Below are 16,971 nucleotides of genomic sequence, written 5' to 3'. Positions count from 1 at the left end.
GGGTAGCCAGGTCCAGGCAGAAAGCAATCTGGGGATTTTCAGTTTCAACCTTTTCCAAAAGGTGTCACTCTAAGGCAGCAGTGGGGAGGTGGGAGGGAGGTGGAGATAGAAATGTCAGATAAGAGTAATTGGAAAAATAAGATTAGTAGTCCTTGTTTTAACAGATCCTTCGGCCCACAGCATCACTGTCTAAGAAGTTGTTGCTGTTGAGGAGGGAGGGTTTCAGCGTTTATCTTTACCTTCTGATGTTAGTGTGACCTCCTCTGTGCCCAGAGCAGAGCTGGGCCAAGTCCGAGCTATTCCCACAGGACCAATTCACATTCCAGTTTTGCTGTAACCTGGGATACGGGGATTTCCTTGGCTCTGTGTTCTGGTGCAGACTGAAAACTACCATCCTCTTGCACTCAGGATGTAGCGAAGACAGAAAAGTAGGATGGATGGTTAAGGGGAAAGGCAGAAGAGCCTGTGTATTTTTTAACATATGGTTTTAAAAGCTGTTTTAAAATTCCACATCATTAACACAAAATAGATACTAACTCAATACTGACATATAATTTAAGAAACAAACTGTTTTATCAAAATATTTGAAGATCAGCTCTTGCCAAGTGAGCCTCTTGAAAAGCACTGGATGTTGCCACGTGTCAGGAAGAAACACACAGAACAGGGAGTGGGGCTCTTGGCAGATAACTGAGAGAGAAGCTGGTTTTCAGATATTTAGTTAAACAACACAAATGTATGTGTAAGTTTAAGTCGACACATGTTAATGATTTAAGGTCTTAAACAGGTTTTTTATTTTATTGTGTTAAAGCTCCACTATTCACTTTAAAAGTTTTGACAGTTTCTCCAGAGCTGGGTGTAAGCATTAGACTCTTTAGAAATTCGTTTGATAGCTTCATTTTTCTTAAAGTGTACAGAGTTAAGAATTATTCAAATACATTGGAATAGTCCTTGTACCTTAACCATTTTATAAGAGAATTTTTATAATCTGCCACATAGGATGACTAATAAAATCAGAAACGACACACAATTACTTAGGGGTTTTTGTTTAGTTTAATTGGTGAGACCAAGTAGTCATCTAGCTTGAAGAAACCTTTAATTACTATGTTCTAGATATGTAACACCAAACCAATATATATTTTAAAATGTAATCTTAGGGCTTCCCTGGTGGCACAGTGGTTGAGAGTCCGCCTGCCGATGCCGCGGACACCGGTTCGTGCTCCGGTCGGGGAGGATCCCGCATGTCGCGGAGAGGCTGGGCCCGTGAGCCGTGGCCGCTGACCGTGCGCGTCCGGAGCCTGTGCTCCGCAACGGGAGAGGCCACAACAGTGAGAGGCCCACGTACCGCAAAAAAAAAAAAAAATGTAATCTTAGTTTTCTAGATATAGGAGACCTTTTAGGAAATTCTTTTAAGTGGAACATGTTAAGTATTATAGAAGATTTCTGAGGTTGCTGTGAATCTCTTTTCATCAAGGATGGCCTTTTAGGAATAAGACAGCCTTTCTAAAACTTTTTTACCCCCAGGAAATATTATTGTCGGGTGAATTATCAATAGATATGCTTCCAAAATAAGCAAGTGCTGTGTTGAATAGAGACACGTGGGTTGCTTTCCTGCTGGACTTCTCAGAAGTGTTTATTGGCTCTTAATCATTGTGATGCTTCAAGTAGCAATTCCCTAATGAACAGAACCACATGGCCCCCAGCCTGGGCCCCCCAGCACATGTTGTCTCCCTCCTCTTCAGCAGGCCGCTCCCACTTACCTGCCTTAGGGAGGTGGGCCGTGAGGCCTCGGGCAAGACTGGCTTTGGTTTAACTCTTGCTCATCACTCAGTCCTTTCCTTTAACGGGTTTTTTTTTTTTTATATCACTATTGTAATTAAAACGTTGTTTGATTCAAGCTTGCCTGCCAAACCAGACAGCTTCTGAGGATGAGCCTGTTGCTTGCGTCTAGCAGAATGCCCGGCACGTAGGAGACGCCCAGTGAGACGAAGTGGTGGAATGATGAAAGGACTGCCCGTCTCCCAGGTCCCGGGCAAAAAGCGAGGAGAATGCAGAGCAGGATTAAAAGCTGCTTGCTTCGACCCCAGCTCAAGGCCTGGGACATTTTTATTGTGCCGCCTAGAAACTCACGGGTTCCTGGGTGCTCTTGGTGGCTGATGGGGTGGCACTGAGCATAGGGGTTCCATCCATTCAGGGGCTGAGTAACTGAGCCCTCTTGTCCCCATAGCAAAGAGAAGGTGCTTGAGGCAAACAGAGAGCAAGAACTTGAAGGGCATTTGGTGAGGATGGCAAGGGGACCACTGATGGATGGGGTAGGAAAGTATCAAGTTCAGACTTACAGTTCATCCATCATTGCACTAAGTGGCTCAAAGGAAGGTGTTTCAGAATCACATCTTTGCATTCCCCTTCCTCTCATTCCTCAGGTATTTATTGAGTGTGGACACTGGTTCTGTGTCGGGGCTGAAGGGCCTTCCACAAAGAGAGCGGAGGTGTGGTCCTTGCCCTCTGGGGATTACAATCCAGTTGTAGCAACTAAGCACACACATGAAATAGTTGTGCAGAAATGTGAAGTGGTGTTTAATTAGGTGGAAGAAAGTCCGGTGCAGACGGTAAGAACTGAAGGCACTTGGGTTGGGTGAAAATCCTGTGGCCGGGAACCCATACTAGGGACAGTGGTAACTGTCACACACTGGACACTTCCAGGGTTTCTAGCAGAGAGGGTTGGATGCTTTATGGGTGTTATCTCCCTTTATACTCATGCCAATCCTGTGTGGTAACTTCTGTCTTCTCCCTATTTTATAGAGGAGGACCTTCAGGCTAAGAGAAAGGTCAGCAAATGTCCAGGGTTCCCAGATAAGTTTGCACTTTGGCATCACTTTGGGATCATCTGCATCTTTAATTAAATACTGATGCCTGACTCCTACCCTCAAACACTTTAATTTAGTTGGTAGGAGTGTTACCATGGCATCAGGATTTTAAAAATCTTTCTAAAGGATTCAAAGGTGAAACAGTTTAGGAAGCATTGGGTTAATATTGTCCTAAGGTCACAGAGATCCTGTTGGTGGAGCCAAAACTTGATCCAGGTCTGCCTGTTTTCAGAGCTCCAGATTTAATCACTGTACCTGTGAAGGAGGCCAGGGCCCTGTGGCAGAGCCTTAAAGGAGAGGCGATTTCAGTAATTGGAGGGGTTGGTATAGGGCAGTCCAGGGGTGTGTGTACGTGTGTGTGTGGTTGACGGTAGGTGACACCAAGCACAAAATCTTGAATTCAGTAATAAGCAAACATAAAATGGGTTGAATACTTCCTGGCACTTTATTAACAAGATCTGACACTTCTGTGGCACCAAGTACTTGGCATTGTTCTTAGGGCATCACACACGTTAACCCATTGAATCTTCACAAAACCCCTTTGAGCTACGTTCCCACATCACAAGGAAGAAACCTGGGCTCAGAAAACTTTTATAACTGACTCAGAAGGACACAGATAGTTAGTGGTAGGCTAGCTCCTAAGTTCTGTTTGTAACCACTATGCTGTGCTTATCTCTTACGTTAAGAATGTACTAAGTGTTTTCATATTTGCCAGTCCCTGCACTAAGAGCTTTACTCTGATTGCTTCATTTAATACTTGCAGTAATGCTTATGAGACATACCATTGTTATAGATGAGGAAACTCAGACACTTTCTCAAGGCTCTATAATTAAAAAGTGGTAAAGCAGGTATTATTAGTACAGTCTGCTTTCGTAATCCATGATTTTAACCATTCTCAGTATTTCAAAATACTTAAAATTTTAAAAATTCAAATTAAATCTTAAGTGGAATGCTATCTATAAAACAAAGTAGAACAACTCCCTTTGAGTGTGAGATAGTGGACGGAGGTCTCTGCTCATTCACACTCCTCCTCCCCCTCCACTGATCTGTCTATCAGCCCCCAGATGCCTTTTTGGAACCCCTGGTGCACTAGGGTACACAGTCTGAAGACAACTACTTTGGTTATCTCAGGAGCCCCTTGAGATACTGGAATCAGACCAGTTGATATTTTTGACAAAATATTGATGGTTTAGGCATATTTTCCTGACAGTAGGGAGATGAGTTGTAACAGTAAATCCTGTTAGACATCTTTGAATCCCAAATCCACAGGGCCCAGTTCAAAGTCACATTGAGACACACAGTCAAAACAGCTGAAAAAAATCAAAAGGGAAGTCTAACCTTCAATCTGTATCTTTGGAAAACATTGAAGGGACCCCAGGAATAACTCCTAGCAACTTTTTTCCCCTTCCCTTTTTCTCTTCCTTCTCAATTATCTTATTCTGCCCTTAAAACAAAACAAAACCTCTGTGTCCCCAATCTCCAGGCTCGTTATTCCTCTTTCTCTTCTCACTTGTATCTCCTTCCTTTTTATTATATAAATCACTGTAGCCTGCCCTTAAAAGTATTATACTTTTGCACTCAGTTTTACAGGTTCACTCTGCTACCCATTTCCTAAAATCCAGGCACAGAACTGGCTGAGAGATAACTGTGGTAGGGGAGAAGCTGATGAGGCAAAGCCATGTCCTTATTTAGGGTAGGGATAGAGACAAAGGCTAGGAATACACACAAACACACCCACTTATTTTCAATCCTATCAGAAATGTGGGAAGGGAAGGGATCCAAGCTTGAAGCATCAAAACTCATGGTAGAAAGGGATGATGGGTCCAAGAAGTATTCCTAAAACAGAGCTACAAGACTTGAGGATGAATAGGAAATAAAAGAGGGAAGAGACAAATGTGGTTCTGAGATCTTAAACGTGAGTGACTGAGAAAAGGTCAGGGCTACCAATGTGTTCGGGAGTGGCAGGTTGGGAGGGCTGGGAGGGCTGGTAGGGATTTGGTTTTAGTTATGTGTGCATGGATCATTGTGAGTTTAAAGTGATATTATGACATCCAAACAGAAGTAATCAATGGTTGGTTCAGTATATGTGAACGATGTTAAGTGAATAAAAGGAGACAAAGGGTGGAAAAGTATCAGAGTTGAGAGCTGTGGAGACAAATCTCAATCCTCCTTCTGAGGAGCCACATGGATGAGGAAAATGTCTCTGGGACAGAGTCATAAGGGGAAAGGTCTAGTTATGGACCGCAGGAAGGTGAAGAATTGGCAAAAGAAACAGGGGAGATAGATTACTAATTTAGGAGAGCTTCGGAGAGCCCAAGGGAAGGGTTGGCTTTTAGGAAAATGGGGAATGGATACAGCCCCACTCACCCATTAAACCATGTTTCAGAGAGACTATTTAATGAGAAGGAGAACTTTCTAATGATACATTTATTTAAAACTATTTAGAAAATTATATATAGCATCTCAATTATACATACACACAAATAGAGAAAGAGAGAGATGGGGAAATTAAAACAAACTGTTTAGAGTGTTTATCTCCATGTGGTGGGATTTTGGGTGATCTTAGCTAAAAAGAATGTCATTTAACCTAAATAAAAAGAAACACTTAAAAATTTCATATCTGTATCTTTTAGATTCTGTACGAGTGTACCTTATTATAAGAAAAAGTGTTATTTTATTGATATCAGTTAGAATAAATGATGTATAGGTTACATCATCTCACTTACTATACATAAACATCTAATAGAATAAGCAACATAATTTCCTGTTTCCAGATAAAGAAACTGAAGCTGAAAGAGATGAAGGAACTTGTGTCAGTCATACAGTGAGTGATGGAGACATGATTCAAATCTGGTAGTTTTTAAGGCATAAGTTTCATATACATAGCCAGCTAAAATGTTCCTTCAAATGAGGGGAAGAAGTTGGGGAACTGTTTAGCTGTGCAGACTACACATTAAGAAAAGACATATGGCAAGAAGGAAGGTACCAGTGGCCTGCAAAGGTAGAGTTTCCATGGGATAGCAAGAATAAGAAGCACTTCCTCTTGATGAGAGGGGACTGGTGGGGGGGGGGGGAGATGGAGGCAGGTGTTATAGAGCACTTGAAGAAGTGTGACAGTTCATCAGTCAAGACAGCCCAAGTCAAGCTGGGGGTAATGGCCCCTTATCTCTTGGTGTAGTACAACAACGGTGCATACCTTGCTTATGTGATGTGGGTTGGCCTTGGGCTTCATTGTGGTCCCTCAGGGACTCAGGCTGAAGGAGACATCATCTGAAACATGCTTCTATGCTCATCATGGCAGGGAAAACGGAAGGTTGGGGTTGACTGCTACTACCTGGAAATGACAATGATTTTCTTGGCCAAACCCTCACCCAACTTAAAGGGAGAGGGAAGTGTTGTCCTACCATGTGCCTGGAAAGGGGGGAACTAGAATATTGTGGACCACCCTGATGGCCACCATGATGGGGGAAACATTTCTTGCTTTCTAATGCTCCTGTTTTGGTAGTAAAGGAAACAGTTTGCAGAACTCTAGAACATCTAACACAGGAGGTACCATGGGCATCATCTGGGAAACTGAGACACCAAGAATCAAGTGCTTATTTGCACAAAGTTACAGGTAGAAACAGTGGCTGTGCAAAGACTAGAACAGTGTATCTGAGGCCAGTGCCCCAGGTGGTCCAGTGTGCAGTCCTCAGTGGTCAGGTGAATTAGGAGTGAAAGGCTTGGCCTGGGAAGCTATTTTGAGATTCTGCTTCCAAGGTGTTGAAAATAGCAGTCTCACCTCAAACTAAGAATTATTGACATTGGAAGCCGAAAGCATCTCCATCAGTCAAAGAAAGTCTGCATTACATCTCTCAGGTGTCCAGGTTTTCTCTATGTGATTATTGCTGAAATGACCAGGGAAGCCTGCAAGTCATTACTCTAAGGTGTAATTGTTAAAGTTGGGTTAATATAAAACTAGTTAGTGCCTGCCCTAAGGAATCAGGTGGCAGGTGAACTAAGAACTTGGAAACCCAGCTGAGTAGCATACTGTGTCTGTAGATTGCAAGCAGGTCAGTTCAATTAATGAGAAAGAGATTCAGCAGGTGAGAATCCTCAAGACTCTCCCTCTTCTCTGAGATAAATAGTACATTTGGGATAAAGAACAATTTGTGAAAGGAAACGGGGTCGTGAGGACAAAGGCCATCCCATATGGAAGGTCAGGCAGACTTTGTCTGAGTTGGCACACTTGGAATGACCATATACTAATATATATTTTTTAAACACTGCTATTGAGTATATCAACAGTAGGGGAAAAAAGAAGACAAAATAAAAGAAGAAGAAAAAACACCTCTGCTTCAGCCTCATCAAGTATTGCTTCTAGTTATATTTATGATATTCTATGAACTTATATGAGAAACTAAAAAGTTTAATTGCTTTTTAATTTTTAAATTTTGTATATTTCTGAAGTTAAAGAATAATGCTATTTATCCTACAATTAAACATGTGTAATTCTGTGACTTTCATAGGTTATCGTTTATGTTCCTTGCTTTTTAAACTGGTTTTGGTTTTGGCTTTTATTTACATTACATGGCCATCAAATTTCCTCCTTCTATCAGGGCAAAATGGAGGGTTTCCTGAATCTTAAAATCCTGTAATTTACCTTGGATGTGAACTATAATGCTTATTCTGAATACATTCCATGTAAAACTGCAGAAATTGTGTAGAAAGTCTTTATGAATTGGAACTTAACATATCATTGACAAGTTTTGAAGGGCGTTCTGTTGACTTTGGTGATAGATGATCCCATTCTGCCAAGTTCAGCTGGAAGGGGTGACCCAAACATCAACCCTGGAACCTAGAAACTTCCTGAAACCATGGTTTTAAATCAGCAGGGTGGATGCAGCATGCATCTGTGCGAGAGATGGCATTTCACCAGCTTGCTCCACGGAAGTCTCTGGAACAAAACCATAAACATCAGCCCTCATTGTTGTGTGTTGGCTTTTAAAAGCCTCCAGTGGTTTGGGGAGGATAAGGCCTTGCCTTGGGGGCTCCCTGGTCCAATTTTTTGGGACCTGGCTGAAAACCCTGGATATTTGATAGTCTGGCTTATTTCTATGGTGTATTAGCACCCTATAAAAGTTACATGTCATTTATTTCAAGTTTAGAACCCTCTCAAACTTCAGGGGCAAACCAAACTTGAACCTTTTGTGGCTGGAATTCTGTTTACCTTTGGCCAAACCTTGCTTCCTGAATGTGAAACAGGGAGGTGAGGTGAGAGGGAGGCCCCTGAGGCCCTTTGGACACCAAATCGCTTTTGCCAAACAAGGCTTTGATAGGTTAAAACATGAATGAATTTGAAATACTTCCTGTCGGAATACTCTGGGGCCTACACACAGAAGTATATTGTGCCGGGCAAAATGCGTTTTGAGTGTTGCCTTCAGCCAACTGAAGTGAGGCAGTATCTGAGATTTTTGCCAAACAGGTTGAAGTTGGGTCAAGCCACTCTCCCTCCACTTCTAATAAATATATTAAATAGTTTCTATAAAAGTTAGTGGATAATCCAATTGAATGAGGACCTTGAGAAATTTGGACACTTCTTGTGTTTGAAATATTTATTTTTAACTAGTGACAAAGAAAGAGTGGATGCCAAGATACCATGCCCAGTTCAAGGATGGCTTTGATTCCTCTGTGTCTATTGTCAGAACATAGGCTAGCACGAAGTGCCTTGTCCTTGAATGGAGGAGAAATAACACACTGCGTTCCATGTGCTTTACAGATAGAGGAACTGATGAATGCACTGGAGAAGACCAGACAGGAACTGGACGCCACCAAGGCTCGCCTTGCCTCCACGCAGCAGTCTCTGGCTGAAAAAGAAGCACACTTGGCCAACCTCCGGATAGAGAGGAGAAAACAGCTGGAGGAGATCCTGGAGATGAAGTGAGTACCCATTGTTGCTTTCCTACTCTCTCTTGTCTGACTTCTCTGTAGGGATGAGAAAGGGAAGGCTAGAGAAGAGGAAGAAAGCTTGGAGAAATAATAATTTAGCTAACACTTGACTAGTTATTTCCATGACTACGCTTCTTATTTTTTTGAATTATAGCTTCCACGTCCCAGTTTGCACATGTCTCACATCTGTTATTAAAAAAAAAAAAAAATCCAACATGAGGTTTTGTGCCTCTGTGTTTTGTGGACGGCACTAATAGATCTGCCGAAAAGGTCTGAGTTGGCCAAGGGACAGAGGCCTTGTTAAGCACAATGGTAATTTAAGTCCTGCTCAGAGTTAAGTGGAAACTTTTCTGAGGAGGTATTTCCTAATTGTGACTATAACTTTGCTAATTATATTCTTCTCACTTGTGTACAATGCCTGGCTTGTGTTGGTGTTCATAGAGTCTCAAGGTTGGCACCTCTTTGTTTAGAAAGCAGGACTCTGATTTGCTGGGCCGATAAAAACAGGCTTGGAAATCCCCCTGCCCCCCTGTCTCCTTGGGTAGGTAAGGGCTGAGGGGAGACTGGAATAAATGTCTTTGATTTAATCAATAAGGTACAGCTGGTTGTCGGGCAGTGGTCATTCCTGTAGGCCTGTGACACACCTGTCTTCACCTAGCTTTTATTTCGTTCTTACAATGAAACAATATCACCATGGAAAAACATAGTAAAGGTAATTACTCAAAGATTTTAGAGGTAATCAATTGCTGTGGATCTGTTTCTGAAAAAATAGGCAAGAAGCAGCATCTCCCTCTGTAAGTTTTAAAATGAAATAATCACTAAAATATAATTTAAATCCAACCTCCTTCCACAGTAAGGGGAAATGTACAGAATTATGGCATCTTAAGCCTGTAACATAGACTTTGAAATTGGTGGCTAGGTATGGAAGAATAACCTTATCCTGACCCTGCAAGTCTTACACATGGTTAACATTAAACCCAGGAAGCTTAGATCATGGAAAATATGGAATGAAATATTTTGAAGGATTTAATAACGAGGACAAAACTTTTATTCCTCGTCAACTACCTCAGTTTCTCCAAGACCAAAGAATAAGTAGTTTTATTTCCACTTATAAACTCTCATTTTTCCTAATAAAAGGTGATATAATAAAAACAGATATTATTATCCTCAGTTTAGAGGTGAGGGAACTGAGCCTCAGCGAGATTTCAAGTAACTTGCTTAAGGACATCTGGCCAGGATTAAAACCAAAATCTAATCAGGCTCCCTTTCTACTACCTCATTTTCTCATGGAGCTTATGTCACCTCCACCGAGTCCAGAACTTTTGTCTGTTTGAGTCACTTCAGTAATTATGCTGCCTAGAACAGTGCTCAGTAATTGTTTGTTGAAGCAGTGAATAGATTGAATGCTGGAGATTGGATTTTATGTACTTAGGAAGAAAAGTATTTCAAGCATTTGTGACATTATCGATGTGATCAATAATTTATTAATAATACCAGTACATTGATTCCATCAGCCTTTATTCTTTCTCTTTCACTTATCCGGCTTCTGCCTCCTTGTGTGTTATGTGTCAAGTTCAGCCTCGTTTCTCTCGTTGTTCTGCAGCTGTTCCCAAGTTAACTCTACAGCTCCTGGAGTGATTTATTATGCCATTATAAGGAAACTTTCATTATTTCCTGTTTATAAAAAGAGCATATACTTTCAGTGTTTTGAGAGAACAAGTAATGGTGAAGCATGCTGGTTTGGGAGTCATCAGAGCTGGGTTGAAATCCTGTTGCTTCCACTTGGTGGCTGTGTCACTTGGGGGAAAATGACCTTAACAACGCTGACCCTCCAGTTTCCAACTATGATGACTTTCGTGGGGTGGTTGTGAGGAAAGGCACTCAGAGCAGGGCTTGGCACACAGAAAATGATATATGTGTGTGAATGGCGCTATCAGCCAATGAAAATATGTCATATGTTTAATATACTTTGTGAAGAGTATCATTTATCTAAAATTTGGGTTTATTTTTCTAAAACATATAAACTTTTTCCGTATGTTTTCCTACTTAATTTCATGATTTCAGATAGCACCTCACTAAGACCTCTTTTGGTGAATTGCCACATTATTGCCCAAGTGCTTATTAATCTGCTGCCACTGCAAAATAAATACAAAATTCCTATTAATTCCTTTGGTAAAAGTAACAAAGCCCTGCTTCATTAAGCCCAATATGGACCTCATTCACTATTTAACTGGCCTAGAAGCCCCACTTACCAGTGGGCTTCTTCCCAGGAGTATGGGGACACAGGTGCAGGGCAGTTACATTGACTGAGAACCCCAATTAGCTTTATCAGCCTCTTCAGCTGTTCAAGTCAACCAAATGGTTTGGTCAATCTTGATTTTTAAGCTGAGTTGACATATTGGTTACTTGGCATTAACCAAATCAGTGTAAGTTAGTGGGAGCAGTCAGCTGGTTGTATCACTGTATCTGCTGTCACTCTGTGCCAGGCGCTGTTGGTTTTCATTCAACTGACAGGCATTGTGCAAGCAGCTTTAGGCAAGTCTACCCAGTTTCCCAACCCTGGTAGCAAGGGAGAGGCTCTGTGGTGTTAGAGGAAAGAGGGATGGGGCCTTGTGTCAAGAGAAAGAAGACGTGGTCTTATAACTGAACCATAACGTTAAAGGAGATCACTCTCTGGTTGCCTCAGTTTTTTCTTTGGTAACATGGAGGTAATAATACTTGCCCTGCCTACTCTATAGAATTGTTATAGGGACAGGATTTTTTTTTTTAATACTGAACTGAAATTATGTAAACCAGCATATGTAAAAGTGCTTTGAAACATAAAAGGGGATTTTGAAATAAGAGGTGGTGTCTGCTAAATTCGTTGCAAAATTAAATGGCACGGAGTTTTAGGATTGGAAAGCAGCTGGGTCCAACCTTCCAGCCTACGTAAGCCAGACTCCTGTCCACATAATGACTAATAAGGAAATCACCAGGCCCTGGTGAAGACCACTTCCTTTGGAAGTCACGGGCTCATAAGGTGGTGGTTCATGTTCCACGGCTCATGCAGGTAGCTCATTTGTCCTTAGATGGAACTGAAGTGGCTTTCCATGGAATCGTCCTACTTGTCTTGGTTTTTGTTTCAGAGCTACATAGATTTCACCTGAGCCCCATCCACAGGACAGCCAGCCTTTTAGATATTTGTTTGGGTAAAAGTGTGCATTTTAGAAAAAAAAAAAAAGAAAGAAACAGAGAAGCAAAACTTAAAAACAAAACCACCTCGATCCTACCATGCAGAGGTGGATACTGGTAGCATTTTGGTATATACCTTTACAAATGCTCTCTATTTTTTAACAAAATTAGATTGTACTTCCATATTTTATAAATCCTGCATTTGAGGAATGAAAGGATGAATTAGTTCAAAAATTTGTAAATATTTCTTGAGCACCGACTATGTGGTAGGTACTGTTCTAGGTGGAAAAACAAAAATGTCTGCCCTTATCCAGCTTGCATTTTAGTAAAATGAGTGAAGGAAATGAATGAACAAATAAATAAGTAAATAAATGAATAGGTAGATGAATAAAGTAGCTTCTTGTGGAACCAAAGGAGTTTGGAATCCCACTTAGAAATCTGCTTCCATAGGTAAGGACCGTCATGGTTATTTGGGGTAAAAAGGGACATGCCCTGTCACTCCCTATAGTCTGAGAAGCCTTTTAGGAACTGAGCCCAAAGGGAGCCTTTGACTCTGTCTTGCGTAGCATTCTTCCCCCCAGTATGCCCTTTTCCAGTTTGATCTTCATTGCTTTGTATTCTAACTGCCAGTCATTATTCCCACACCGGAAGGAACTAACAGTTCCCAACCATACATTTTCATACGAGAACATAATATTCTCCTTCCCTTGTGTATAAGATTATGCTTTTACTTAAAAAAAATCTAAAACCTCTTACTAAAACATTTCATAATGGTTCATCTTTGTTACACTTGCTTCTACTTAAAGGGTTTTATCAAAATAATATTAAGAACATCATTCTATATGTTTGGTTTTATTAATGCCGGTTAATGAGCTTACATTCCAGTAACCAAAGCTCAATTATTTAATTTGTGGCAGGTGAATTTGATATCTGTAGCTAAAAGGAATTGAAGGCCATGAGATACTGTACTTAAAATCTGTCTGTGTGCATTTGCTCAGACGATTTAAACTAGCATAGTAATTTAACAGGCAGACAGGCAGGCTAACTGATATGTTCCATTTAGTATTAAACACTGAATGAATAAGGGTTTTGAGAGCTGGTTAAAAGTTACGTAATTTGAAGTGCATGTTTTAGACTTTTTGAGGTGATTTCTCATACTTATGTAAAGATTTTAAGGGGACCTCTGTACTTTATCTCATCTGATGACATTGTGATATCCATCTTAATTTACTGGGTATTGTTGCATTTTAGACATCTTCTCTAGATAGCCTCAGAAGCCTTTGTATACACTGGGCTATTTTAGGAAGTTTACAGTGAGGTAAGACCCCGGCTTATTCCAAGGCATTATCCTGTTGGCCTCTTTGATCTAGGATCTCTTTTGAGAGAGCCACTCATTAGGTAAGTACCCTTCAAAGGAGAAGCATGGTGCAGAAAATGATAAAATCAATTTATTCTTTACTTCATGCCAACATGAGAAAAGACAAATCACATTTCTTTACGAAGGAATCCTAAGTGCCTGGTAATTTGGACAGGATAAATGGAGCCTGGGAGAGGAGTTTTGAGGGCAACTGTTACTTAAAATTGATAAACTCAGTTGCAAGAGATGTTATGGAGATTGAATGAAATTATGCATTTATGAGAAAGTGATTTATAAGCTGTAGAAGTCATATATGTATAATGTGTGACATATTAATATGTTAGGTAAACTGACTATAATTAGCATACACTGATCCCATCTTCAAATTCCAATTGACCTCATGCTTTCAACAGTTTTTTATAGGGAGGCGGCTACAGTGCGATTCCTTCTCTAATCAATGAATGGTTTGCTTAGAAAAACCTTGGCATGCACAATTTAGACTATATATTAAATACTATGTTAATGTGTCCTAGAATGTCCCAGTCTGTCTGTCCCTATTTACCTCCTGCTAAATTCTAAAAGTAAATTGAGTCAGCGAAAACACTAGTGAAGCTTGTCTCAGCTTTCTAAGTTACCTGCAGTGATTGAGGACGGATGGCAGAGAGAAGAACTGCTTATTAAACAGCAGTTGTGGTCTGAGCGGCAGGCAGTCACGTGATGGACAGTAGCTGACCACTCAAAATTTCTGTTTCTCTCTTGTAACGCTGAAGTTGGTGGCTTAGGGCCTTTAGTGGAAGAGAAAAGCTTTGCTGTACATAAAATGGGTAAGCAAAACTTAACTACAAAGAAAATAACTTTAGAATAGTGGAATGGTCTAACTAGCTTCAATGCGAGGAACAGAAAACCCCACATTCCAGAAGCTCATACAAGTGGCTGCATAGTCACCAGGGACCCACACTCCTTCTGCCTTGAAGCTTTGCTATTCTCTGTACATGAGAGGTGTCCATCTCATGATACAAAGTTTTTGCCTTAGCTCCAACCGTTCCATCCACATTCCAGCAAGCAGACAGGAGAAAGGAGAAGGGAGAATCTCCTTGCCCTTTAAGTTGCACATACCATCCACGAACATCTGAGTCATTTAACAGTTTACTCGATAAATAGCTGTTGAGCATTCATTGCTTGCAAGGACTGTTCTACACCTTAGGCACCGATCTAAGCCAGTGTTCTAAGTGAACAGAAATTGTTTGTCACATGGTCACACTTAGGTGCAAGAAGGCAGGAAATGCAGACTGTAGCTGGGTGGCTCTATGTCCAGCTAACACTTAGGGAACCCAAGGAAGGAAAGGGGTGGTGGGGTATTGGGGGCAACTAGCAGTCTTTGCTGAAATAAACAGAGTATGGAAAGAAAGTGACAACTGGTATGTTATCTCACTGAGCATTTAAAAATAACTTTGCGACTATACTTTTAGAGATAGTATTCCTAACAGATATATACTTGTATGCATGCATGTCCAGTATATATCTGAGTTCATTTCCGGGTACTAGTGTTGGTAAACTATGGGAGAGTCATGTGGTGAGTGAACAGGTTTGGAAATAGCTGAAAAATCTCATCATGGTTGGGATAGCTGATGGGCGAGGAGTGTTAGTCTAGAGAAGACCAAGAGGCAGATTCTCCCTTCAGCTATTAAAGGGGTGACATGAGAGAAAAGAAATGGACTTGATTTAGGCTGCCTCAGATGATTGTGCTAGAGCACAATCGTCCTTTAAGGGGAGGAAGGCCTTCCTTCGGTGCTTTGTACCAGTCAGAATTCTGTAGCCTTTTGAGGTTGTTCCTGAGGTATGTCAGCAAATCCTGGGTGGAGGGGGATATCACCTGCTCTGGGTGCTATAGAGAGAATTCCCATCCCCAGGAAGGGGACAGAGCGATGATTTCCACAATTCCTTTCAATGTGGAATTCTACCAGTAAATCTGCTAAATAAGTGATCTGAAATGTGAATAATATTTAGGAGACGCTGGAATCTTCTTTGTTTCTTCTCTTAAGGAACTCTATTTGAATGTAGGAACTTTTGCCAAAAGCCAAAAATGACTGCTTGGTTTAAGACACTGTCCTCTCTGATAGGACCACAGCCGAATTTTCCTGTACTTTTGTACATTGCATTTATTTTTCATAAAACTCTTCAGATGTGAAATATATGAGCCAAGCAAAGATGTGTCTCACAAACTATTACAGAGAAAGAATCAGTGGTTAAATTTCATGTCAGGTAGAATCAAGAACCCTTGACTCTCCCTGCCCTAAGGATTGTACTATCTTTGATTAAAGTGTCTTCAGAGAATTAAACTAGCCCAGGCATAGGTACTATTTACTGCATGCAGACTTTGGCCAATGGGATTAATATTACCGGTGAACAACTCTTAGGTGCTTATTACATGTCAGGCAGGGGCTGAGTATGTCACCTCCTGTGAGATGGGGAGTATTATTACCTCCACTGTGTAGATGCAGAAACTGAGGCTCAGACGCCTGGAACTCAAAGTCTTTTTGACACTACATTCTATGATTTTAACCACTGACAGATTGCATCACACTGTCTCCTAGTGAAAAACTCAGGATGTTGTTGTAAGAATTTTAAGTCTTGTAATGGTGGGACCAGTTTTGGTTAAATAGAAGGCAGTTGGCAAACAGGTGCTTCTTCCAACTCACATTGGGGAAGCAGGACAGCAGGCTGGGGTGATGATGGGGGGGAAGGGGCAGGAAGAGAGCTAGTTGGAGGAGACCTTTGAACTCAGCTTCCTTATCTTAAAACAAAGCAAGGGGAGACACTGTCTTCTGGCCAAAAACATGCACTGCATATATGTTTAATAGTGAAAACTGTCAGTCAAATGGGTCCCTTGGCCTGGTGGTTTCTAATGGAAATACAAACATTTTCTGAGCTAGAGTGTATAATCTTTCAGCTTAAATAATCATAATCAGCAGTTAAATAATCTAAATGCTTATGAATTGTAGAGTCTAAATTATTCCAAGCACCATACCTCATGTTATCTCCATCTTCACAGCAGCAGCTCCATGGGGGCTGGGGAAGATCAACCATTAAAACCGGGAAAGAGAAACGTACAGGCCTTCCAACCTCCTGAAGTACGGCAAGTCAAAGGGGGCAGTTGTGGTCCTTCTTTCAATCCAAGAGCAGGTTCCTTTGGATCTCTCTGGTCCTCAGTTTGTCCGACTCTAAATTATAACTTATAAATTAAGGGTATGAAATTGGCCAGTCCTCCAGCCAGCCCTATAAATTGATGCCCCTTTTACTTTCTACCTTTGTCCCTCCTTTCCATTTGTTCTTTTTTTCATCACAGCCCACTAGGTAGTTAGGTCTTTTTGTAGGAACCACTTCTTGCAATGGTCATTTAGAGAAAAAAAGGATAGAAGAAAAATGAGGACCGTACGTGGGAGAATGTATTCCAGAGCAGGGGCATCAATGGGAAATAGACTGTGGCCCAGATGCCGGCTGTCTGCCGGAACTGCAAAGGGCAGGACTCAGGGAAAATCCCAACTTGTAGGGCTTCTCTGCCTCCCTGTAGTATCTTCTTTGTGAAGGTAAAATATACTGTAGCTGTTAATCAGGGGAAGCCTCAACCCTGAGGATGTAGAGGGGAAACAT

At 41.2% G+C, this 16,971-nt stretch overlaps 1 protein-coding gene across 1 annotated transcript in view; it reads left to right on the top strand.

Moving 5' to 3' along the window:
* The window catches only part of ERC2 (ELKS/RAB6-interacting/CAST family member 2), a 750,321-nt gene that overhangs the window by 528,994 nt on the left and 204,356 nt on the right, over window positions 1-16,971 (top strand). The window contains exon 13 of the mRNA XM_060021473.1: window positions 8,623-8,783. Coding sequence (XP_059877456.1) covers window positions 8,623-8,783 — 161 coding nt within the window. The remainder of the gene's footprint in view (window positions 1-8,622; window positions 8,784-16,971) is intronic.

Source organism: Delphinus delphis, chromosome 10 (genome assembly GCF_949987515.2).
Source record: "Delphinus delphis chromosome 10, mDelDel1.2, whole genome shotgun sequence".
NCBI lineage: Eukaryota > Metazoa > Chordata > Mammalia > Artiodactyla > Delphinidae > Delphinus > Delphinus delphis.
This window is presented reverse-complemented; position numbering and strand designations above follow the sequence as displayed.